This window comes from Gekko japonicus, unplaced genomic scaffold, assembly GCF_001447785.1.
Source record: "Gekko japonicus isolate JY-2015 unplaced genomic scaffold, Gekko_japonicus_V1.1 scaffold3370, whole genome shotgun sequence".
Taxonomy (NCBI): domain Eukaryota; kingdom Metazoa; phylum Chordata; class Lepidosauria; order Squamata; family Gekkonidae; genus Gekko; species Gekko japonicus.
In genome coordinates, this window is record NW_015177119.1 from 39196 (window position 1) to 62769 (window position 23574).

Sequence of the window (23574 nt, forward strand, 5' to 3'; positions counted from 1 at the left end):
AATGTGCTCACATATTTGTGAGGACAAAAAGGGGAAGAAAACAACCACACATGAATTCATTGCAAGAGGGGAAGAATAACAATCTAATAATATTTCCAAGTGGTCAGCTGTGTTAGTCCGAAGCAGTCGAACAGATTTAGAGTCCAGTGGCACCTTTAAGATCAACAAAGGTTTATTCAAGGTCATACCTTGAATAATAAACAATAAAATAATAATAATAATAATAAATAAATAAAACGTTTATTCAAGCTCATACCTCGAATAAACCTTTGTTGGTCTTAAAGGTGCCACTGCAATCTAATAACAGAGACAGAAGGAAAGTAGATTGAGTTGCTATGAGTTCTTTTTGGTTGATTATTGCAGTCTCTGTTTAAACAAATGTCAAATTTAGTGTCTGATATGAAACATTTACACTGCATCTCACTACTGTATATGCATACAGTTCCATTTCATCTCACCTGTCTCCAAACACCTTTGTCATCTTGTAAGTCTGGTTCTCACGATATACATAAAAAAACTTTCCAAAAAGCTAGACATTTCAAGGATTTTCTGGCAAATATGTTATTACAGATGTGGACAGATTCTAATCTAATTCATTTATTTACGGTTAACAACCATTAGCAACCATTTACATATAGTTAATACAGTCCTAAATAAAACGATTAGATTCCAACATATAGGGAGTTAGATATAGTAAATACATAATACCATTTAAAATATACATTAAAATAATTAAAACCATTAAGATCATACCAAAAGGAAAGGAAGTAGACCCCTATGTACGTATGGCTCTGTTACTTAGTATGGAACTTTATCACATAAACACAAAACTTAGCTATTTTCATGTGATAATTGGGTTCTCATCTATTAAAAGTTTCTCCAAACAAGCCTTATCTGAGAAAGCTGTTGGTCTCTCTAATAGGGGAGAAATGCGGACAGGTTTGGCTTTCCTGGTTAAATCAGCTAAGATCATCACAGATGGTCAGGAAGAACTGCAGAAAACACACACTGTAGGGATCTTTGCTTGGTTCAAAGGCTGCTTGCAGGAGTTCTCTGGTAGCTTAACATCCACTGATTAACAGATCATCTGCAAATTCCTCCATTGTATCTACAAAATCTTGACAGGAATCACAGGATGAAGCAGAAGGCCACCACTCAATCCATGTCATGCCATCTAAGGGATATTGGTACCTACAAAGACAGAAGAAAAATGTGCAAGTTAGGAAAGGGGAAAATGCAATCACTCAGACATACAATGTAGAACTTGTGCCTTTCCCCCCCTGTGGACAATAGCAATGTGAAAGATCCGGAGTGAGAACTGAGAAATTTAGGGCAGAACTACATGTTCTAAGAAACACCAAACTGCTGCTGAAAATAGCAACCTTGTGTCAAGTTCCCCACCACAAAAACTGGGTAAAAATGTACCCAGTGTCCTGTCATCTTCATTACAACAGGGGCCTAACTACACTGTACAGGGGTCCACCACAGTCCTGTTAAACCAGACGTGCACTGAGAGTTCCAGGTCTGGATTTCCCAGTGATTTCTGAAATTTTATTTTCAGGTGCGTGGGGGCCCAGTTCAGATTGGGACTGTGGTACAAAGGGGGGGGGGTAAGCTTTGCCCTCCTGTGCTGTTTTCCTAACCTGAAGTTACTATTTACTAGGGAAATCTACACATAGACCATCAGTACACATCAGTTTCCTCTATGGGGCAAATAGTAGCTCCCTGGGGGCCATTTCAAGTGGCATGCTGTTCTGATCTGTATCAGGCCCCCATGAGACTGAGAATTATGTTTCAACAAAGAACTGGTTTGATAGAACCTGGGGCAGATCCACAAACTGTTTAACTTGTAGTTAGGCCCTCTGAGCATTTCTTCACCCCTAAAAACAGCAGCCAGTGATACTGTGTGGGGAAGGCAGAGCAAAACTATGCAAGGATATGGAGTAAATTGTACTATATGGAGAAGCAGAAGTTGGAACGGAGCTGCTGTTTTTGGCCACAACTCCAGGCTTCTTACATTACATAATGCCCTTGATGAGGGAGTTTTTATCTCTTCCATTCCCCATGATCTGATAGTCTTCTTGGAGAAATTGGCACTGTTCCATAAAACACCTTGAAAATAACATGACATACCTTGGCAGTCTTAAAAATCATATTACCACCACAATTCAACATGTTGGTGTAACAATTTTAAATCCAACTGATTTATCAGACGCCTCCCCCCCCCATCTAAAAGAGCCATTGCTGGTAGCCCACAAAGGCTAAGCTAGAAGCATTTCCCCAGATGTGCTAGTTTTCTACCTGCAGGGATGGTTTTTAATAAAGAGCAACTCATCACCTACAGTACAAAGTGGTGTAGTCCCAGAAGGATTCCACTCCATGATTTGGCTGAATGTGCCTCTTGCTAAACTTATGTAATTAATTTGTTTAGGGGATTTATACGCCAACTCTCCAGTCCTGCTCAAGGTGGCTCACAAATAAAGAACCATACCATAAAATCATAAGACATCATAAATGACCAATATAGACACAGAACAACCCATTAAAACCACAGTTAAAATGCTTTGAGTGCAGTTTCGTGGAGAAAGACAGTCTAAATGTACGTTTAAAAATAACTTAATTTTTAAGATTTGAAAGGAAAGGAAATCTGATTCCAGGCGATACAATCAGAGACATGCAGATCAGAAATGCAGCATCACAAGTACTGAATGAATGGGTACAGCCTCTTGCACAATCGCCACTGAAATGAACGGGACTAGTAAGAGCACAGACAGCCTCTTCTCACCACAGCCATTGCTTTGCAGGGAGTCTGTGCAGAAGTTCCTTGTGTCTCGTGCCAATGCCCTGGGAAAGGGCTAATAGAATACGCTCAACGAGCGGTTGCTTGCTTACTTGATACTTGCTCCATGTCCTGTTTTCAAGGCCTCTTTCCCCATGACCAAGTAGTTTTCTCCTAGGTTGAGCTGAACATCATTACAGGTCTTCTTTTTAATAAAGACAATTCCTTCATTCTTCTGAGCAAAAGCCTCCCCTTGGAAATGGAATGAATACAGATTAGGAGGAAACCCAAAAGTTAGCTAGTCCAACCAGCTTCTGCAAGGCAGGACTGTTCCGTCCACCACAGCCTCCTCGTGCCCACAAACCGACCTGGTCAGGCCCACCCACTAAAGAAAGGAATTGCCACAAGTGGAGAGAAGGCGCGATGCTTAAAAGGTGCTTAGGGGACAAACCGCTGCGCGTGCCTCATGCAAGCAAGCCAAGCTGCACAGAGTAGCAAAAGGTAACATGATTTTTGAATGTCCCCCATCACTTGATATTAGCTATGACAAGCCAAATGGGAGCATCCAGAATTAACCACAGGATTAACCTGGAGACAAAATAACTGTTACAGTGATATTCCCTGCCCAGGCCTCCTATCTACCTGTGCAGGGCAGGAATTGCAAGCCTCCAGCTCCAATTTCCTGCCCCCAAGGAACTGAAGAGCGGGGGGAAATGGCCTGCATGTAGTGACACTCTAAGAATTTCCCCTAGTCTCTATGGTACAAACCAGAGAGATTAGGGGAGGCAGCCTGGAGCATCACCCAGAAGTGTCATCACATCCTCTCCAAACTCCACCCTCCCCAGGCACCACCTCCAAAATCTTTTACCATTTGCTCAGGTAGTGTTGGTAAACCCAGCCCCGCCTTTCAGTCAGTGTTGGAGACAAGATAACTGGACCACATGGACCCTTGGCCTGATCCAACGAGGCAATCCTTATGATCTTATATAGATGGAATAATCCACTGTAAAACAGCAAATGCTCTCACCCCTTTTATAGAGATCCAGTAGAGTTGCAGAATATTTCACAAAGCTGCCTTCTTCACTGGAGGACAAGATGTTTACTTTATAGACTAGAGGGTTGGGGGAGACAATATGCATTAATGACAGGTTCTGGGGAAAAACGCTTCATTCTTAAATCAGCTGGGGGGGAAGCACTGCTATTCTCTGAGCAAAGATGGGTGTGTGTTTTTGACTTCTGTGATCATGACCTCAGGCCTGGATCATCTGCCCAGAAGGTTTCACAGTCCCTCAACCCAGTGAAAGAAACGGAATACTTAAAGGCTCCTGTGAGCCCAGAGCATCCATCCACTGCTCACTGTGTCTCTGCACGAGTTGCCGGTCTGTCCCCTTCCAATCAGCCTTGCTGGGTCTTTGCATTGTGCATTCTGGGATCAGTCATTCACTTCCAATGGATAGGTGCAATACAATTAACGCACACACCCCGCCCCAAGAAGGCACACTCAGAACAGTGACTTGCAAAGTAAGACAGAGTGGTGGGCCATGCTGAGGGCTTGCCCACTTTTAAAGCAAACTTTTGAGAGTTGTAAGGGCAAAATGTAACCTTCCATTAATATTTTTTTTTAAGTAAAGAGCAACTCAGCTATAAGAAACTTGGGAAATACTTCCAAGCTTCCATGAAACCTCGATTCTGAGAGGGAAAGAATTCTTCAAGGACCTTATTAAAAAGGACAACAGACTCCAAAACAGGGATGAGTGGCTCAGAGTTTTGGATGACTGGTCTGGGTTGGCCCATCCAAAGCCATATGAGGTTATCATAGGAGAAGGCAGAGGCCACAGTCTGAAGCAATGGAACAATGCTGCAATACACAGCTAGAGCAAGGCTCTTCGAAGTCCCCTGTATCTCTGCTTGAGACATTAAATTCTTCTGAGCCCATTGACTTCAATGACCTTAGAGGGCTGTAATGCTGCTTAGGACTCTACTGTTAGAGAAGTACTAGCTCAGTTGGACTTTGGGCCGGGTCTGACCAACATCTGCCTTCCCTGGGAGCTCTCCCAGGTCCTGCAGAAGCTGACCCCACTACTCTTAACTATTAAGAAAGATAGTTTTACACATTAGTCTCCTTCTTTGACATATTTATTGCCCCCGGGGGTCATTTCGTAGAAAAAGAGGTGCAGGAGCTCATTAGCATAACATATTAGCATAACTTATTTGCATATGCCACACCCCCTGACATCACCAGAAGTGTGTCAGAAGGCAACACCCACCGCTCAGGCTCCACTGGACTGTTTTGGATTGCTAGCTATTGGCCGGGGGGGGGGGGGGAACATGCAGATTTGGCCTCACAGAGGAGGGAGAGCTTGTACTTGAATAAAACTTGGCCTTAAAGGTGCCACTGGACTGTTTTGGATTGCTAGCTATGGGGGGGCATGCAGATCTGCTCTCAAAGAGGAGGGAGAGCTTGTACCTGAAGGTGGGCTGCAGGGGTGGCTCTGCAACTTACCTGGCTGCTTCTTGCTCCTCGTGGCCCGACTGAGGGCTGTTGGGAGCAGGGGGTTGCATGTGCCCGCCCTCTGAGCTCCTTACTGCCGGAGCTCCGCTTCTGTGCGCTCCTGCAGGAAATGACCCCTGATTGCCCCACTGTTTTCCCCCCCATAATTAAAACCAAACATATTGTGACCTATAAACTTAGCTTGTTATTGCTATTCAGTCTTTGCCTATATCAAAACATCTTCATTAAGTTGTATGCTAATTTGCTGTTCATCCATGTATATGAAACGTTAACTTCCATTTCCATGTATCTGAGGAAGTGTGTGCACACGAAAGCTCATACCTTGAATAAACCTTCATGGGTCTTAAAGGTGCTGCTGGACTCTAAATCTGTTCTCCCGCTACCTGCTGTTTCTGCTCAAATCCAGCCCTTTCCAGTCCCTCCACGAGCTGAGCCTAGCTAGAACAGAACAGTTGCAGGGCATAGAGAGCCCCTCCTCATGAGGCCGGAAAGTGAAATTAAGCTGAATGGCCAAATCGGGGAAATGTGCCTTAGAATTTTCTTAAGCACTTCCTGCACCCGCTGAAAGCTGCAAAGAGCAACAACATGTCAAGAGTTTACCAGTAGTAGCTGCCAGGGGTCATTTCCTGCAGGAGCGCACAGGAGCGGAGCTCTGGCAGTAAAGAGCCCAGGGGGTGGGCACATGCAAAAAGACCCACTCCCTGCTCCCAGCAGCCCTCAGTCAGAGCAAGAAGCAGCCAGGTAAGCTGCAGAGCCCCCCCCCCCCAGCTCCCCGGTCTAAAACAATCCAGTGGCACCTTTAAGACCAAGTTTTATTCAGGTACAAGCTCTCCCTCCTCTGTGAGGGACTCCAGGAGAGGGGAGCATCCGCGCACTTCACCACGACACCAAACTGGCTCTCACGTGGAGCCTGAGCGGTGGGTGTTGCCTTCTGACGCACGTCCGGTGATGTCAGGGGGTGTGGCATATGCAAATAAGTTATGCTAATGAGTTATTCTAATGAGGTCCTGCACCTCTTTTTCTACAAAATGACCCCTGGTAGCTGCCAACCTTGCCACTGCCAGCCTGTGGCCTCTCTGTAGAGCTTGAATTGCATGTGTCTGTGTTGTTTGTTTCTGGTTCCAACCCTGCCTCCACAGCCTCCCTAGTGGAGGCAGCAGTGAAGAAGTTGCTTTGCCTGCACCTCTAGTTCCACAACAGACATATTCCGATCTGCTTCACAGCTTTCTGCACCTAGTATATTCTCCTAGTCCCACTCTTACCGTAGGCAATGTCATTCTGGCAAGCAGCTTTGCTTCTGGTCTGAACGTTAATGGAAGGATCCAGTCTGTTCTGCATGCGCCCACATTCCGCTGTGTTTGACGAGACAGAAAAGCAATGAAAGCAATGAAAAAATCTTCTGAGCTCCGTGCAGCCATAAACCTCATTAGAAAGGGAATACTCTTGCCCTTAACACTACAATCCTAAACTGAGTGGTACACTTCTAAGACCATTGACTTCAATGGACTTAGAAGGGAGGCAGCTCTGCCCAGGATTGTGCTGTTATAGCCTAACTTCCTGCACAGGGTTTTTATAAGGGGGTCATCTTGACCATCTTGGGGGGGGGGAAGAGGATACATATCAACATCTAGTGGTGCAGGGTTCTGCTGTTTCCCTTGGTCTTGCTGCCAGCCCTATAAAGAGGACAGAGTATCTAGAGCAGTGTGGGGCCGGTGGATGCCACGGCGCCTGCCAACACTGTTCCTAGTGCCTGCCAAATCTTTTCTAGGAAATAGGTGGGGCCAGGTGAGGCTTTTGTCCAGCAAGGCTTCTGGTTGGCCATTGGTGATTTGATTGGCTTTGCAGATTTTTAAAATACGTTACTTTGTCAACAGCTGCCACCACAGCACAAGGATCGTCACTGTGAGATTGAAGGTAAGCTGGGAGAGCCATTTTGTCTCTGGCTCAGGGACACAGCCATGGGGACATTTGGGGGCAATGCCCCCACAGATAAGAACTACCCTCCCCCCATGTGTGGGGTTTCCAAAATGACTCTGGGCACAGTCAAGGAAGCCGAGAAATAAACAGGTTTTTAAAAATGCAAATAGAATAAAAGAGAGAGAGTCGGAGATCCCCCCCCCCTCGGCTCACACAGAAAAGCAGCCCAGAATTGAGTCTCTCCAATCGAAAGGACTAGAGGAGGACTAGGGGCTACAGCACAGCTAGAGCTGCTGCTTTTGCTGCTGCAAGAAGAGCAGCAGGCACAGCCAGGGCACCCTGCCAGATTTCCCCACCAACAAACATTTTCTGGCTACGCCCCTGCTCTGGTTGTACCTCCTGCAGCAGCCATTTTGTGGCTGCACCCACCATACTGTGTCAGAAGTCCAAAGGTGCCCAGAGGCTCAAAAATGTCGGAGACCCCTGATCTGTAGGGTTGGGAAGAAGGATGGAACACCCACACCCTGCCCACTGCCTGTGCAGATCTCAAACAGAATCTGGGCCACACTGTCATCAGTGACCAGGCAACCTCTGATGCTGTGGGGCTGATCATGCAGCCTCCCTTAAAGGGGGCGGGAGTGCTATTTCCACTTGGCCACTGAAGAAGAAAATTGGCAGCAGCCAAGACATCCGGTGGGCTAGGAAGGAGAATGGACATATCATACCCACTCACACCCTATTAATGCCTTCCTCCACTGAAACTGATTTGCTTTAATATTCTGATTGTGGATTGTTTAAATTTGACTTGATTGTCAATTGCTTTGGGAGCTGAAAGGTGTCTTGCAAATACAGCAAATAAATAAGCACAGGCAGAACGTACAAAGGCTATGACTTTGTGCCTGGCTGAAAACACACGTGCTTTCCAAGGGTCAGGGTCTCTGATCCAATTCTGGCATCTCCAGTTAAAGGATCAAGTGGCAGGCATTGGGGTAAACTTCTCCACTGGAGAGACTGACATTGGAGCAGCTACTATTCAGTCTGACAGCCCATTGGCCTGATTGAGTTAGATAAGTTATGCTTTCCTCCTGGCAAGTGTAGCCACGTTGCAACTGGATGTTGAACTGCCCTGGAAGGCATCCAATATCGTTAGCTAGCCAATGCTGCAACTCCTTTGTGTGTGTGTGTGTGTGTGTGTGTGTGTGTGTGTGTGTGTGTGTGTGTAAGAGTTGGTTTTTATTGTGACAGAATCCAAGATGAACTATATATATATATTTTAGTAGCTTACCCACAACAAACCTGGAGGTAAAGACAGGAAGAAGGCAGAGGACAGAAGTAATCTTTTAATACAAATGTATGGCTAGTGAGAAAAGCACTAAAAAGGTTTGGCTGACATTTTTATTTGATTACAGTCATCTCAAAAGGGTACAGAGAAAAACTGCCCTTAGCGATAGGAAGCACTTTCACACTGAAACAATAAGACAGGCTATGCGAATGGTACAGTACGGATTTCTGAACTGAAATGAATAAATAAGCAGTTTTTAAAGATGGAAAAGACAATGGCTGCAATCTTAAAGGAGACTTTTAAAAGGGAATAAGCCTCGTTATTCATTTGTTTCAAAGGGCGTGCGTCATTATCATGCATCAATGGAATGCTGATCTCCCCCCCCCCCCATTCTTTTCCCCTCTTGCACTCCCTTTTGACCCTCAGTTTCAGGCGTGTGGCATGCTGGTCTGTAAAGAGCAAGATTCAAGTCCAGTAGGACCTTAAAGACCAACAAAATTTCCAGGTATAAGTTTCAGGAGCCAAAGCTCCCTTCATCAGATGAGCATGTGATGGAGCTTTGACTCTTGAAAGTTTATACCACTGAAATCTATTTTTTTTAAATTATTTTGAACTTTTTGAAAGAATGCAGAATAAAGAAAAGGGTAAGGGGGAAAAAAGGTAAAATTACCAAAACACAGTATAAAGGGCATTTTTTGCAAATATAAAGGACAATCCTTGATTCAAATACTTGTAGACCACTGAAGTGTTGGTCTTTAAGGTGCTACCAGATTCAAATTTTGACACACACCCCAGAATTATTATTTGTGGGGTTGCAGGTCCCAAGTAGATGAAAAGGTGTAAAGGTGGAGAGGGGCTGCATTGAGGAGGGGGAAGTGTGAAAAATGGTCCCTCTTATCTCCTCGGTCAGCAGCTCTTCGTCCACGTGGGGCTTGAGTCTCTAGGAATGATCTTTTCCAGGGACTGGTAAGGGACTTCAGGGAACAGAAGAAGGGAGGGAAACTCAGCAAGCCTTCCATCGGTGCTTTGCAAGATACAAGCCAAGTTGTCTACTCTGCCTTTTGATCAAATGATCTTTCAGGGGGCTTACAACAGATCAAAATAATAGCGTCTTTCCCCTCACATCTGTGCAGTCTATGCACAACTTGCAACTAGAGCAGAATTCTCTCCTGAAGGAAATGTGTGTGTGGGGGGGTTTAAACTCTTTGCAGCTGCTTATCCCCTGGCCATTGGCTGGGGCTGGACTGCCACCCCCTTTCTCATGATGGTCCTCCCATGGGTCCATGGGTCACTGGCTAACAACATGGGTGGAGCATCCTTCCCTTCACAACTGAAAGCTCAGTGGAATATGCTTCCAAACCAAAACAAGCTTTATCACCAGGGTGGAAGCTTACCTTCCATACATTGGCACTCACTGCCTTCACAGAGTTTTACAAGAGAGTCTTCTCCATATGGATTGTAAAAGATAGTGCACTGTTTGTCTGTGGAAAAGAAAAAGGGAAATGGTTATTTGAAGAAAGCTACCGCATAGTGGTTGGTCCTGCCATAAGCCAGGAAGTGTGAGCAAATACAATCAGGCGCAGAATTCCGTTCAGGATCTGTGTAATCGCTAAAGGGGCTTCTACACTTCCCTCAAATAAACAATCACTAGAAACTGGAAATACCATTCCTGCAGACCATTAAACACAGTGCTGCCTGCTGGGGGCATCTTAGTTCTGCTCTATTTTGGAATGACAGCATCTTTGACATACCCCTTTGCCAAATCTGCTGGCCTGTCTAGAATAGTAAACAACAGACGCCCCCCATGAAGGAGTGGCATGCATCACAATCAGTATTCTGATGCAGGATTGCAGCCACACACAACTTCATGGCTGATTTCGCACTAGAGCTGCCTCGAAGTTGCGCCACCGTTTGCCCTGACACTATCAATTTCACACCTGAAGCTGCGGGGCTGCATTTTGACTCGCAGCTTCGCCCGATTTCCCCCGCAGTTTTGTGATCCTGTTTTTTGAGGAGCACGAAACTGCGGAGGAAATCGGGTGAAGCCACGGGTCAAATGCAGCCACGCGGCTTTGGGTGTGAAATTGACCAATAGTATCGGGGCAAACGGCGGCGCAACATCGAGGCAGCTCTAGTGTGAAATCAGCCCATCTGTGGAAGCGTTTTTGCTCTTTGTCCATGGGAATCAAATAGAGGAAAGGAGCAGGAATAGACTCCTTACCCGGAGCGTGATACTCGTACACGGAGAAGGTTCCAGGGCTTGGCATTCCAACACGGAAAATCTCTGCTACTCGGAACCCGATGCACAGGAACTCACCGGCAGGAATCTGTTAGAATAGTGTGCAAGTTAAGGCGGAACCACATGAGCTGTTTACCCTTTGCACAGTGATCTTGTTTTGCAATCTCCTTGTGTTGAAGGACCCGAAGTTCTGCCAGGCCTTTGGCTGAGGTGCCGGGCACCCATCACAGTTGGCCTCCCTGCTCCCAGTCTGGCTCCCAATCTGCTGAAAGGGCTCACTGAATTCCATCGGTGGCCCTAACAGGTATGGAATTCTTGCTACCTGTATGAATTTTTATTGTTAGTGTTTTAATAGTTTTTAATGTGATTTTATTGTAACAAGTCTTGGACTTGGCTTTTGTGATCTGCCCTGAGCCCGCTCGGGGAGGGCGGAATAAAAATTTCATAAATAAATAAGTTTGTTTAATAGATCAGCTCCCATTACAAGAATACTCCTTTCTCAGAAAGGCTTTGTACCTGCCCATTAAGGGAGGTTGAGACTACAGAGCACATGTTTTTTAGATGTCCGTATTATAAGGAGGCGCGTAATAAAATCACTCCGCTGATTGAACAAATTCCGGGTCTTTCCAAAAAAGCTAGACTCGAGTTTCTTCTATCTGACCGAAACCCCAAAATTACCCACCAAGTAGCCAGTTTCTGTATGGTGATACTCAGATCACGGAAACTCTAAGGTAGCTAGTTAGATATAGTTGTTTGATATTAGATTAAATTTTAATTTGCTTTTAATGTGTCACTGATGTATCTTAAAATCTTGGAATATTGTAAAAGTGTACATCTTGTTGTATGACTGGTCTAAGGACTGTAGAAATAAATTGAATTGAATCAGCTCCCATTCCAGCTGAGGGTTAGCATGAGCTCAGCCCCACTCAAAAAGCAGGTCTGTGGCATTTGTGGGTTGTGTCAAGCTGCCCTTATGACAGAGATGGCGCAGAGCAGAGACCTCTGCATCCCCCAATTTGGTGCAAACATAGAATTTAATACAGAAGACCAAATCCAGCATCTTCAGTGTCTCAGAATGAATGCTACGTATTATAAAAACAAGTTTCTAGTCCTTATGATTGAAAAGCGGGGCTTGTAAGTATGCTGTCATGCTTGCTGAACTCGCAGGAGCTGTGGTAGAGGAAGACTGAGGGTTCAACAAGTGGGGGGACCTGTGAGACAGCCTCCCGCTGTGCTCAGTGGGCCAGCTGCCCACCATCTGAAAGCAATGCCATAACCACCACCCCAACTTGCCTGGCTCATGCTGCAGACAGGGATGGGCTGCAGAAGATCCCCTTCCCGGCTCAAGTGGTAGGGTGTACTGGGCCAGCCCTCAGCGGGTGTCACAGCAAGGACAGCAGAGGGAGGGAGAGTAATCAAGAGTCCAGTCCAGAGTCAGAGGTTCCAGAGAGCAGGTTTGACAAAGTCCAGTCTAGGGTCACGGAGTTCCAGGTAGCAAGTCCAAGTCCAGTCCAAGGTCAGGGTTTCCAGAAAAGCCGGTTGTCAGGTCCAGTCCCAGGTTGCAGAGGTCCAGTAACAGCAAGGTTGGTGGCTCAATAACAAAGTGTATTTGCTACATCCACAAACGGCTGTTTCTCCTGGCTGACTTTATAACTGAGTCTTAACAAGCTACACTCCCAGCCAATTCCTTGGCAGTCGTCCTGAAACTATTCATTCATCTTGTCAGTTGACAGCTGACGACAGGCCATGAGTCTCGCACTCCTTCTCCTTTCCTGCAACTCAGCTCGCCTCTGACAGCGTCAATGCTGCAGGAGTGTGGGTGAGCTGGGTGGGCTGGGAGTGCCTTCTGAAGCCTTATCTACTGCTTCAGAGCTACAAGGCATTGGCTCGGTTTCAGCTGTTAGGCTGTAACTTCTGCTCAGCCCCTAAACTGACCTCTTGTTGCTCTCCTCCTGGCTCAGAGCCAGCTGCAGCTGGCTGTTCAATTACTGGCTGGGGGCCAGCTGCAGGTAGCTTTTCCTCTGCAGAATCTGTGCTGTCACTGAGCACAGACTGACTTATGACATGGGGGCAGCTTCTGCTCCCTCTCTCAGACCTTCCTGTCTGCAGTGATGGGTGGCAGAAGTTCCTGTTCCTTTCCTCCCGTTCATCTGCAGCACCACCACCTCAGCTGGGTAGGGGTATAGCGGCTTCTGCTTCTCCTTCCCACCTGCTGGCCTGCAGGGACCTGGCAGTAGCACGGCATGTATGGGCAGAGGGCAGGAGTGCCTGAGCCAGCACTCCAGCTGTGTCCAAACACCTGGGTTTGGCTTGGTTCTCCTCCTCTGCCCACTGATGGTAAGCTGACATGGTCTGTATGACTGCGGACAATGTTCCTCTATTTTGAGGGGATTTAACCCTCCACTCCATTCTTTTTTTAGGTTTTCAGAATCCTCCAAGGTTGCAGGTGTATCTGTTTGCTCGCTGCATGGCCTTGATCCACAGATCTAAGTATCCATCAATGAGACCATGCTGAGAATTAGCTATAGTGATATGTAGGTGAGGGGAGGGCTACAGTGTCCCACTTTGCCCCTTCCTCTAACCAGCAGAAGTAGAATAAACTTTTGCAACTTAAGCAAATCTGTACGAGTTTGTGTAATTTTATGTACACTGCATAAAACAATCTCTGAGCAGAATTTACTTTGATGTTTAGCTAAGCTGGGCTTCCCAAGCAACTTAAAGTCCAACACAAAGGTACAATAAATGTATTCTAGTGCAGAGTATACACAGTCCGGGCACAAAACTGTTGAAAAATTATCTGCAATTACTGAAGCCTCGTGTGATATGAACGAATGAACTACTGATTACAGTCAAAGCCCAGCTCAAAAGATCACTTAAGATAAAAACGCATGAGTTAGTGGGAGGGACCTACCGAGTCTACTTGTGCCACTACGTGTCCATCTTTTATCTCATAATTTGATATCAGATGATCCACTCCATTTGCAAGCTGATAAAAAGGAGAGAGAGAGAGAGAGAATTCACCAACTGATTTGCAATTATCTAGAAAAAGGGGCCTGATTTTTTTAAAAAAATATTTATTAGTTCAATTTATACCCTGCCCTCCCTGCCGAGGCAGGCTTATTACCTGTACAAACTGTACCGCCCAGTCCAACGGGCACTTTTCTCCTTAGCTGATCTCCAGGTGATTCTGCATCTGGCATTCACTCCACATTTTCTCAACACTGAGGAAAAGGTGCAGCTCAAAACCACAGTCAAATGCCCCCAGGGCAACGCTGTACTGACTGCGAAGTCACCCCTGAATGGCCATGAATCTATGCAGAAAGTACCATAAAACCCGATAATCAAAGAAAGTGAAAGCAGCATGCAGTGTAGAGGAGACCATAAAACCCGATGATCAAAGAAAGTGAAAGCAGCATGCAGTGCAGAGGGGAATTGCTCTTCCAACATGGGTTTGGTAAAACAACAGAGGGGAAAGCCAATTTAAAAAAATGCTTGATCTAAAAAATCACATAGCCTTTTTTTTAAAAAAAATCAGATCTAAACATTCAGACTTTTAAAAAAATCGAAGCCGACCCAAGTTCAAGCAAACAAGCTGCCACCACCATTTCAACTATTATTTAGGCAGCAAAGGGGATGTGCATGTTGGAATGAGAGAGGGGGGGAAAAACCCATAAGCACTGTACTTAAAAAGTTTTGTGTGGCAGGGTTTGTAAGAAATGGTTAACACGGGGAAAGGGGGAACTTGAAGAGAACACGAAGGGCCAGTGCGGTGCAGCGGTTGGGATGATGGGCCAGGACCCGAGGAATCGGGGCTGAAATCCTTATTCTTGCCGGGTGACCTCAGGCCAATCCCTCTCTCCCAGCTGACCTCACAGAGTTCTTGTAAAGACAGAAATGGGGACGGAAGAACCCCGTAAACCACCCTGAAAGGGAGGGGTAAAAATATCTAGATACTGGAAGGAACTGAGTTCAAATCCCTGCTGGTCCATGAAGCATTCCTTGGCAGGTCATAGTGGGCGATTCTGCATTGGCTTTCCCCTCTTTTGTTTTACCAAACCCATGTTGGAACAGAAATTCCCCGCTGCATTGCATGCTGCTTTCACTTTCTTTGATCATTGGGTTTTATGGTATCCTCTACACTGCATGCTGCTTTCACTTTCTTTGATCATCGGGCTTTATGGTAGCCTCCACACCCCATGCCGCTTTCACTTTCTTTGATCATCGGGTTTTATGGTACCTTCTGCATAGATTTATGGCCGTTCAGGGGTGACTTTGCAGTCAGTATGGTGTTGCCCCGGGGTATTTGAATGTGGTTTTGAGATGCACCTTTTCCTCAGTGTTGAGAAAATGTGGAGCGAATGCCAGATGCAGAATCTCCCACTCTCTCGGGGTTGTTAGGAGAATAAAAGAGAACAGCACGATGTGTTCTGCCTTGAGCTCCTTGGAGAAAGTCTGGGATGTCAATGTGATGAATAAAGTAAACTGAAAAGTGTTTGTAAGGAAGACAGCAGCCTCTTTTCTATGGTGCCAACATAGGGGAAGCCCCCGCCCCCACGTGGTGTAAGGACATAATCTTTAGTGCCCCCCTTTCTGGAACCCATGATTTAGTAATCCAGAGTTTGATACTTGCAATAGATAAATCTTCTGTGTTTGCATCCAATCCGCTAACCAATGATATGTCCATCACAGCATGGGAGGAAGCAGATTGTGGTTCTAGCCGGCTAGGCTTGTACCTGTCCAGAGTTTAAATAAAAATTCCAATAGGAAAACAGCTGATTGGATCAAAGTGAGCAAATAACCTTCTTCCGGTGCAGTTTTTCACATGCTTCTAACTTCATTTATAGCACTATAAAACTGACCTCATCTTGGATGGCATTTGCATCAGTGAAATCAACCACAGAATAGAGAATATGCAGGGCTGGTAGTACAGTGATTTCTCAGACTAACTTGGGGGTTCCTTGGAAACAGAGACAGACCACAAGATCACAGAATGGATCACAGGAAAAGAGCTTTTAAAAATCCATTCGTAGTTAATGTATCAGGGGTGAATTTTACTGACTTGGAGCCTTCCATGCTTAAAAAGGGCCTTTCCTTTGTCCCCTACCTTGTACATGATCCATGTGATTTAATGGCAGAACTCTCACACCTATTTAGGAGGATTCAGTCAGTGGATATTTTAAAGGAGGATGGCAGACTTTTGGATTCCCAGGTGACTGGGATCAAACCTATCTTCAAAATAATCACAGAATACGGGCTTTATGGCTTTTCACAAGGACTGCCATTCTTGTAACCAAACTTCAGTGTTATTCAGCTTCTAATGTACATGGAATGAAGTCACTGAATCTGTCTGGTCATTAAAATAGCGGTGTTAGATGTGACCGAGACGTAAAGGACTGCTATAGGGGCTTTTATTGCTTCAGTGCAGTGGTTCCCACCTTTTCTGGTGCCCACCGACTGCTTTTAGGAAGTGGGCGGGGCCAGCAGGGCTTCTAAATGACTACTGGAGATCCGATTGGCTGTGCAATTTTTTTTAATGCTGCTTTAGCAGCCGCCACCACAACAGCACAAGGATTGTCATTGTGTGACTGAAGTTAAGATGCAGAAATTATTTATCCTGTGGCAGCCATTTTGTCGCCGTGCCCACCATGCCATGTCAGAATTCCACAGGTGACCACAGGATCAAAAAGACTGGGGACCCCTGCTTTAATGGCCGCAGCACTGGAATACGAATGGTACGAGGAGAAAGGCTAAAGTTCTTTTAATTGGCATGGACATTCCCACTCTGGCCTCGTGCAGATGTAAAAATTCCCAGTCTCCTAACCAGCACTAGGAGACAAGGAATGAATCATGCACTTGTGTTCCCATCCTCCACAAATTCCCTCCGATTCTTCTTTTTTTGGAGCCAACTCCAATGATGTCTGCATTGCTGTTAATGCTAACAATGATTAACTACATACCAGAGTTTGCAGCCATTGTTTGAAGCGGGTTTGCAAACTGTGGTTAAAATGGTACGTGGATCCAGGTAGTCAGCCATGTTGGTCTGAAGCGGTAGTACAAATTTAGAGTCCAGGGGCACCTTTAAGACCAACAAAGGTTTATTCAAGGTATGAGCTTTCGTGTGCAAGGCACACTTTTTCAAATACATTGGAATGGCAGATGAGGTTCTAAACTTATAGACAGGGATTTAACAGCAAATAATGTGGCAGGGTATGAGTTTTCATGAGTCTGAAGAATTGAGCAGTGACTCATGAAAGCTCCTCCCCTGCCGCGTATTTTGATAGTCTTTAAGGTGCTCCTGGACTCTTGCTCTTTTCTAATGCCTAAAATAAGGCACTTTTTTCCCTGATGTCTTCAACGAGAAATGTATAGCGACAAACTCTTGCTCTTTTCTAATGCCTAAAATAAGGCACTTTTCCCCCCTGATGTCTTCAACGAGAAACGTATAGCGACAAATTCAATCTGGCTTACTTTGCACAGGCCACCAAACGCCTGGGTTCATTAGACTGCCTGTGGTATGAATCATCATCTTCTTCTTCAGCATCTGGAACTGAAGGAATGGATTACAATCAGCTCTTCAACATCAGCTGTCCAGGAAAGTTAGCAAATTGGCTGTTGTACACCCCTGCTCTATATACCCAGCCTAAGAAAATGAACAGGTTCAACAGACTGAGCTTTTAATTTTTTAAAAAATAGAATCCTGTAGTTCAAAGCCGAACTCTAAAAAAGCACTTCCCATCCTCCAAACATCATCATTAAGGCAGTTTACAAAGGGGATTTTTATGTCATTCAAATACAAACGATTACATCAGCGTTCTCTCCTACTGAGCTGTTAAACAGCACTGCTTATCAGCACACAGCAAATAGGCAGCTTTGTTAGAACCACTAGTATTGGGGGAAATTAGCACAGTCAAAGCCAACAGTACCAACTCTCCTCTATGCTATGACTGGGGAGGCTGACAGAGCAGAGGTATGAGTGGGGCACTGGCACTATTGTTGTTTTTGAAGCACCAGTCAAAAATGAGGTCGACAAATGTTCTTACGATCCTACCACTGGCATACAGTCGCTATAGGCTTCTCACCCAAAAATTGTTATGCCAATAAAGGTTGATTTATTGATTGGTTCTCACAAAAATATGGTCAAGACTTCGATGAAACCTTTGCACAAGTGGTGAAACACAGTACAATCAGATTACTTTTGAGCACGGGGCTCTTTTTGTAGAAAAAGCCCAGCAGGAACTCATTAGCATAATAGGCCACACCTGTCCCGCTCCGGGGTCGCGGACGGTGTCCAGCCGGCCCCGGAAGCCCCGACAGCCCACCCGGGAACACGACGAGGCGACTCACCAGCAGACGGGCCAAGCGGCGAAGCAGACCGGCGCGCCCCCCCCTCCGAGCGGGGCGAACAAGCAAAGGAGAGCCCCAGTCGAGCCCGACGGAAGAGCCGAGGCACCGGAGGCTGCGGGCGGGCGTCGGAGCAGAGCGGTGGGAGAGGGCTCCCACCGGGACACCTCGTGGATCCAGCGCGGCGGGGCGGCGGCAGCGGCGCGGCCCACAGGCCCAGGCGGAACGAGGACACGGGGGAACAAAAGGGGGACCCAGAGAGGGCCAGGGAGGAAGGCACGCTTTGAGCAGAAGGCAGAGAGAGAGACCGCTAAACCTGGGAGACTCAGAGAGAACAGGACGAAGGGCTCAAGCACAGCGTGTAGGCAGAGGGGCACTGAGGGGTGCTTCTAACCCCGCCCCCTGCCGATCTGAGGCCACCTCTCCCCCGCGGTTCTCCCGCCGCCGTCCCTCGTTCCGTCCAGCCTACACCCCCTTTTCCGGCTCAACGGGCACTACCTCACGGCGGCCACCGGAGGCGCTGTTCCAAAGGACAAGGGGGACCGTGACAACACCCAACACCAGAAACATATTAGCATATTAGGCCACACCCCTGCCAGCACAGCTCATTAGCACATTAGTGTGGTTATCCAGCCACACACCCACCTTTCCCTTCTTATTCTGTTTACCTTGTTTGTTGTCAAAACTCAGGACTTTTTTTATAGCAGGAGCTCCTTTGCATGTTAGGCCACACCCCCCGAATGTAGCCAATCCTAATGAGTTTCTGATGTTGGGTGTGGCCTATTATGCTAATGAGTTCCTGCTGGGTGTGGCCAACTCGGGAGCCAGCCGGAACTCCATTCCTGTGCGTTCCTGCCCAAAAATAGCCCTGAGCATAGCAGCATCCAAGGGGATGCAGGTTAATCTAGATGTAAAGACAGCATTTCTTCATGGGGAGAGCCAGGAAGATTTGTACGTGGAGCAGCCAGAAGGTTTTATAGACTCCAAACAACCAAATTTAGCCTGCAAACTGCAGAAGGGGCTGTTTGGACTAAAACAGGCAGCATGTGCCTGGAACGAAAAATTACACATAATGCTTATAGCACAAGGCTTCAAGCAAGGAGAAGCAGATTCAGATCTGTACACTAAACACAAGGATGGGCATTGTACTTTTATTCTCCCGTATGTTGATGACTTGATTCTGGGTTATTATGATAGGCAAATAGACTATAACAGTGTGGTAAAGTGCCTAAACAGAGAAGTAGAAATTAAGGAGCTAGGAGATGTTTCTTACTACCTGGACATACAAACTGAAAGGAAGGAAGATGGTTCATTTCTCCTAAACCAGAGACAGAAAATAACTGTGGAAACTGACTTTCTTAAGAACACTGAAATAAGTGAGCTTTTATCTAAATACAACCAGTACAGAAACACCACAGGAAAACTATACCTAAGCACTACTAGTAGACCTGATATTGCAACCAGTGATGGGATCCTTAGTAGAAAGACCTAGCAAGAAAGAGTGGGTTGCAGTAAAAAGGGCGGCTGGATATCTAAAAGGCACTTTAGATTTGAAACTAAAATTGTCCTCCACCAGTAATCCAAAATTAGTTGGCTATGGTGTGTTCTCCCATGTGTCCCGCCTCCCTCTATCTCCCCGTGTTGCCTGTCCTGTGCGTGGGCGTGCAGGGGAGTGCCCACTTCCTGTGCGGACGAGGGGCCTGACGTCAGCTGTCTCTGCGTCTCCGCACACCTGCTAATGGGTAAGTCCGGAACTCTCCACGTCTCTCTCCCTCTAGCTCGGGCCCGTCCCCCTTGTGTTGGCTGCCGAGGGAGGGAGTCCGCGGTGGACCCTTTCCCCAGCTCCGTCTCTTTCAGGCCCCTCCTCCCTCGGGCTCTCCGTTGTCGCTGGGGGAGGGGGTTGAGGTCTCCCAGGTCTTCGGGGCATCCTCCCATCGCCCCGTAGCCTCCGCCTCTGTCGCCTTCGTTGCCTAGGGCTCGTTGAGAGCCCGGCGCGGCTCGCGCCAGTCCCGCCGCAGCTTGCGCCAGTCCCGCCGCAGCGGCCTGTGAGGCTGCGGAGGAGCCCGCGGTGGGACAGTTACATAGATGCAAATTGGGGAAGACACATCTTCGATTATGGCTGAGTCCAGACTGGCAGTTTGAAGCAGGAGGGAGTTGTGGCAAAAAAGACCCAGAACAAACTGTTCTGGGTTTTCCCGGTCATACTGCACCGACTGATGCGGGAGCATACTGGGGAGGAGGTGCAAGGGAGCATTCACACTGTTGGCCCACCCCTGGTGGAGGCACGGCTGTAAAGCACAGCTTTCTTTTTAGTAATCTGGAGATTATGCATAGGTACACAAGAAAAACATGGCTTTTGGCATTCACACTTTGTTGGTGCGGGATGGACACAGGATAATCACGCTCTCCAGGGTTTGATACCAATTTCACCTGGTATTTTTTTAAACTCGGGAGGGAAGGATTACAAGACGGGTTGACTACAGCTAGGGAACGCCTGACAGATGTGCCTGTGTGGACGGCCCCTTTAATCCGTTTGTGAAACGCTTCTGGCTCGTGCCTATATCGGGGCATACTGCCAGTCTGAACTCAGCCTATGAATCTACGAGTGAGTACTTTTTCCTGTATGGAGGTGTACCAATCCCCTGGGCCAGTGGAAAGTAACTTACGGTAAGTCTGTCTTCTACGGAGTCTGAATATATAGCATCTGCTGAAGCATGCAGAGAACTGTTGTGGTTTGACCAGTTATTAAAGAACTTTGGAGCTGATGAGCAAAAGCCAATTCAACTCAAAGAAGACAACCAGGGCTGCATAAAGATCTCTAAACCAGAAAAAAGGGCTGCACGCACTAAGCACATTGGTGTGTGAAGTTTCATTTAGGGTGTGATCTGAGAACAGCATAACAGAGATGGAGTACTGTTCGACAGAAGAGTTCCTGACCAAGCCTCTGTCAAGAGACAGATTTGAAAAACTATGAGATAAATTGAAACTTGAGAACTCTTACATGTGACATTAAGAAGGGCTTTCTGAAGTTAATCTGTTCACAATAAGTTAAATGTACTTACATGAATATGTCATGTAAGACGTGCTTCTATTTTTGTAAGTAAAAATTCTTTCTCTTGTTACCACTGGAGTCATATCATCTTTGTAATTTGTTTGAATAGTGTTTTCCCCTTAACCGGGAAACATGGAGGATTGGGGATACTGCGTAAAGCTTTTGTGCCACCAAGTCAAATGGGTTTTTTTAACATGTAACCCGATAAGCAGAACCTGACACTTCCTTACCATCTGGTAACTTTGCTTCGATCTTCAGCTCAAAGCTACAAGTGTCTTCAGAAGTACTGGTTTTATAATACACGCTCCTCACCTGCACATGTCCAAAAAAGAAATCAAATTTAAATTCCTTTGGCTTCAGAGTTCAAGCACCTATTTTTTAAAAGTTGCCTAAATGCATTCAGATACTGTTGGTGTCTGGATCCATAGTACGGTAACAGACCAGGATGCTATTAACTTACGCTCACTGTTGCTAATCCAGTGTTGCTACCTGTGCGCACCTCTATGTCATCATACAAGGGAGCCTAAAAATGTACGGAAACAATGGAAACTGACATCACTACAGGTCACTGCGATGTGAAGTTAAGCTCTTATAGTTGTGCCAAACTACACAGCACTTTTCAGAAACAAAAGAGCACCTAAAAGCATCCCCCTTATATGTATATAAATTCAAATCGTTTATAGTTAATCCACTCACTTCCACAGGCTTTCCTATGTAATTGGTTTTTGTAACTCTGTGTTGGTGAAAATCCCCATGATTCCTGTAGGACACTTTGACATTCATATCCAGCTCCAACCGTTTAATGAGAATGCAATACTCCGTTAGGGCTTCTAGAGCATTGACCGTATCCTGTTGAATTGATTGAAGACATAAAGACAACATTTTTTTCTTAGAATATATGATTTTATTTATTTAAATCATTACCCACCTTTCTTCCTTATAAAGCTCAGGGTAGCTTGCAAACATAGACAAAACGCATCAAATAAAATACATTAGAAACATAAAACCAAAATATTTATGTCTTTAACTTAATACAGCTTAGCAAGGATGATGGACCTGGTGAAAAGGCTAAAGCGCGCAGATGTGGGAAGCTCAGATTCAAATCCTTGCTGAGCTGCATTAAATTCTCTAGATCGGGGGTGTCAAACATGTGGCCCGGGGGCCGGATCAGGCCGTTGGAGGGCTGCAATCCAGCCCGCAAGGCCCTGGCTGTTTCTCTCAGCTTCCTTTTCCAGTTCTGCTGCTGCTATATCACAGCTTACTTTACCAGACTCTCTCAATTGCACAGAAGAGGTAGATAGGCGAGCCTCTCCTGTGCAATTGAGAGGATCTGGTAAAGCACTGGCATTACATTTTTTATGTTTTATTTAAAGTTTTAAAAATCTTTAACTGTGTTTATCTGTGTCCTTTATAAAGTTTGTATCTCCGCTACCTGGCATTACATTTTATGACACACATGGCCCAGCCCAACAAGTCTCATTTACGTCAGAGCCGGCCCTCATAACAAATGAGTTTGACACCCCTGCTCTAGATGGCTTAGGCAAGTGTCCTCACAGCCCCAGCACACACACACACCCTGCCACCATATATGAAGTATTCTGAACTTGGGAATCCAACAGCACCCATAACTCTGGGTGTGCAATATTTCTTATGCATATATTTGATTCAAATGTATAGCTTAGTTGTCCCCTAAATTCAGGCAGCTTATTTAATGTTCATATTTTATTACACAGCAAAAAAATAATAATGCAACACTAAACTCTTTGGTTCAATTAAGTCATTCAATGGGTTGCTTAGCTTTATATCCCGGGTGCTTTTCTGCTTATGGAAAGGAATCTGTAATGGTAAGAGGCTTTACTTTGGGGACATGGTTTACAGATGTGCAGGTGACAATGTCCTAAAAGGACAAAGTTGTGGAGCCACTTCTCTATGCATTCTGACTAAAAAAAAATGCAACCCAGTTGACTTTTTAGCATGGTGGTTTTGCTTAAATAAAGGAAAAAGGATCAATGCATTGCCGCTTCCTCTCTGCAAATCTTACACCCCTGCCCCTACCTCATTTCTTAAGAACTAGGATTTTACTTCATTAAATCCATTGCAAACCAAATAGAACCATGCTAAAATATGTGAACACACACAACCGGACAGACATTAAACATGCAACCAAAGACCCTATATTTATCTCTGACCACTAAGTGCTGTCTAAACACTACTAGACATCCAGTCTCAGACTTTAACAAGACTCTGGAGAAGGAAATTCCAGAGCTAGAAAGCAGCTGCCAAAAACATATCCTGGCACACCTTCCCCGTTTGGATCTGTATGTACTGAAGGTATTCGTCAGAGGGCTACCAGCTCAGGAGAGGGTCTGCACTAGAGCATGAAGGCAAAGAGATTGCTTCTCATGTACGCTGCTGACCTAAGACGCAGAAGGTATGAATGAAGCTAAACTAA

At 45.9% G+C, this 23574-nt stretch overlaps 1 protein-coding gene across 1 annotated transcript in view; it reads right to left on the minus strand.

Annotated features, from left to right (window-relative positions):
• Nucleotides 1-684: 684 nt before the first annotated feature.
• Nucleotides 685-23574, minus strand: part of C5 (complement component 5) — a 90933-nt gene continuing 68043 nt past the window's right edge. Inside the window, exons 30-41 of the mRNA XM_015428315.1 lie at nucleotides 21819-21971; nucleotides 21583-21645; nucleotides 21353-21434; nucleotides 17198-17276; nucleotides 15360-15462; nucleotides 13641-13715; nucleotides 10712-10817; nucleotides 9885-9971; nucleotides 6554-6643; nucleotides 3807-3890; nucleotides 2893-3031; nucleotides 685-1191 (exon numbers count right to left, since the gene is read on the minus strand). Of these exons, the coding sequence (XP_015283801.1) occupies nucleotides 1062-1191; nucleotides 2893-3031; nucleotides 3807-3890; nucleotides 6554-6643; nucleotides 9885-9971; nucleotides 10712-10817; nucleotides 13641-13715; nucleotides 15360-15462; nucleotides 17198-17276; nucleotides 21353-21434; nucleotides 21583-21645; nucleotides 21819-21971 (1191 nt within the window). The 3' untranslated portion in view covers nucleotides 685-1061. The remainder of the gene's footprint in view (nucleotides 1192-2892; nucleotides 3032-3806; nucleotides 3891-6553; nucleotides 6644-9884; nucleotides 9972-10711; nucleotides 10818-13640; nucleotides 13716-15359; nucleotides 15463-17197; nucleotides 17277-21352; nucleotides 21435-21582; nucleotides 21646-21818; nucleotides 21972-23574) is intronic.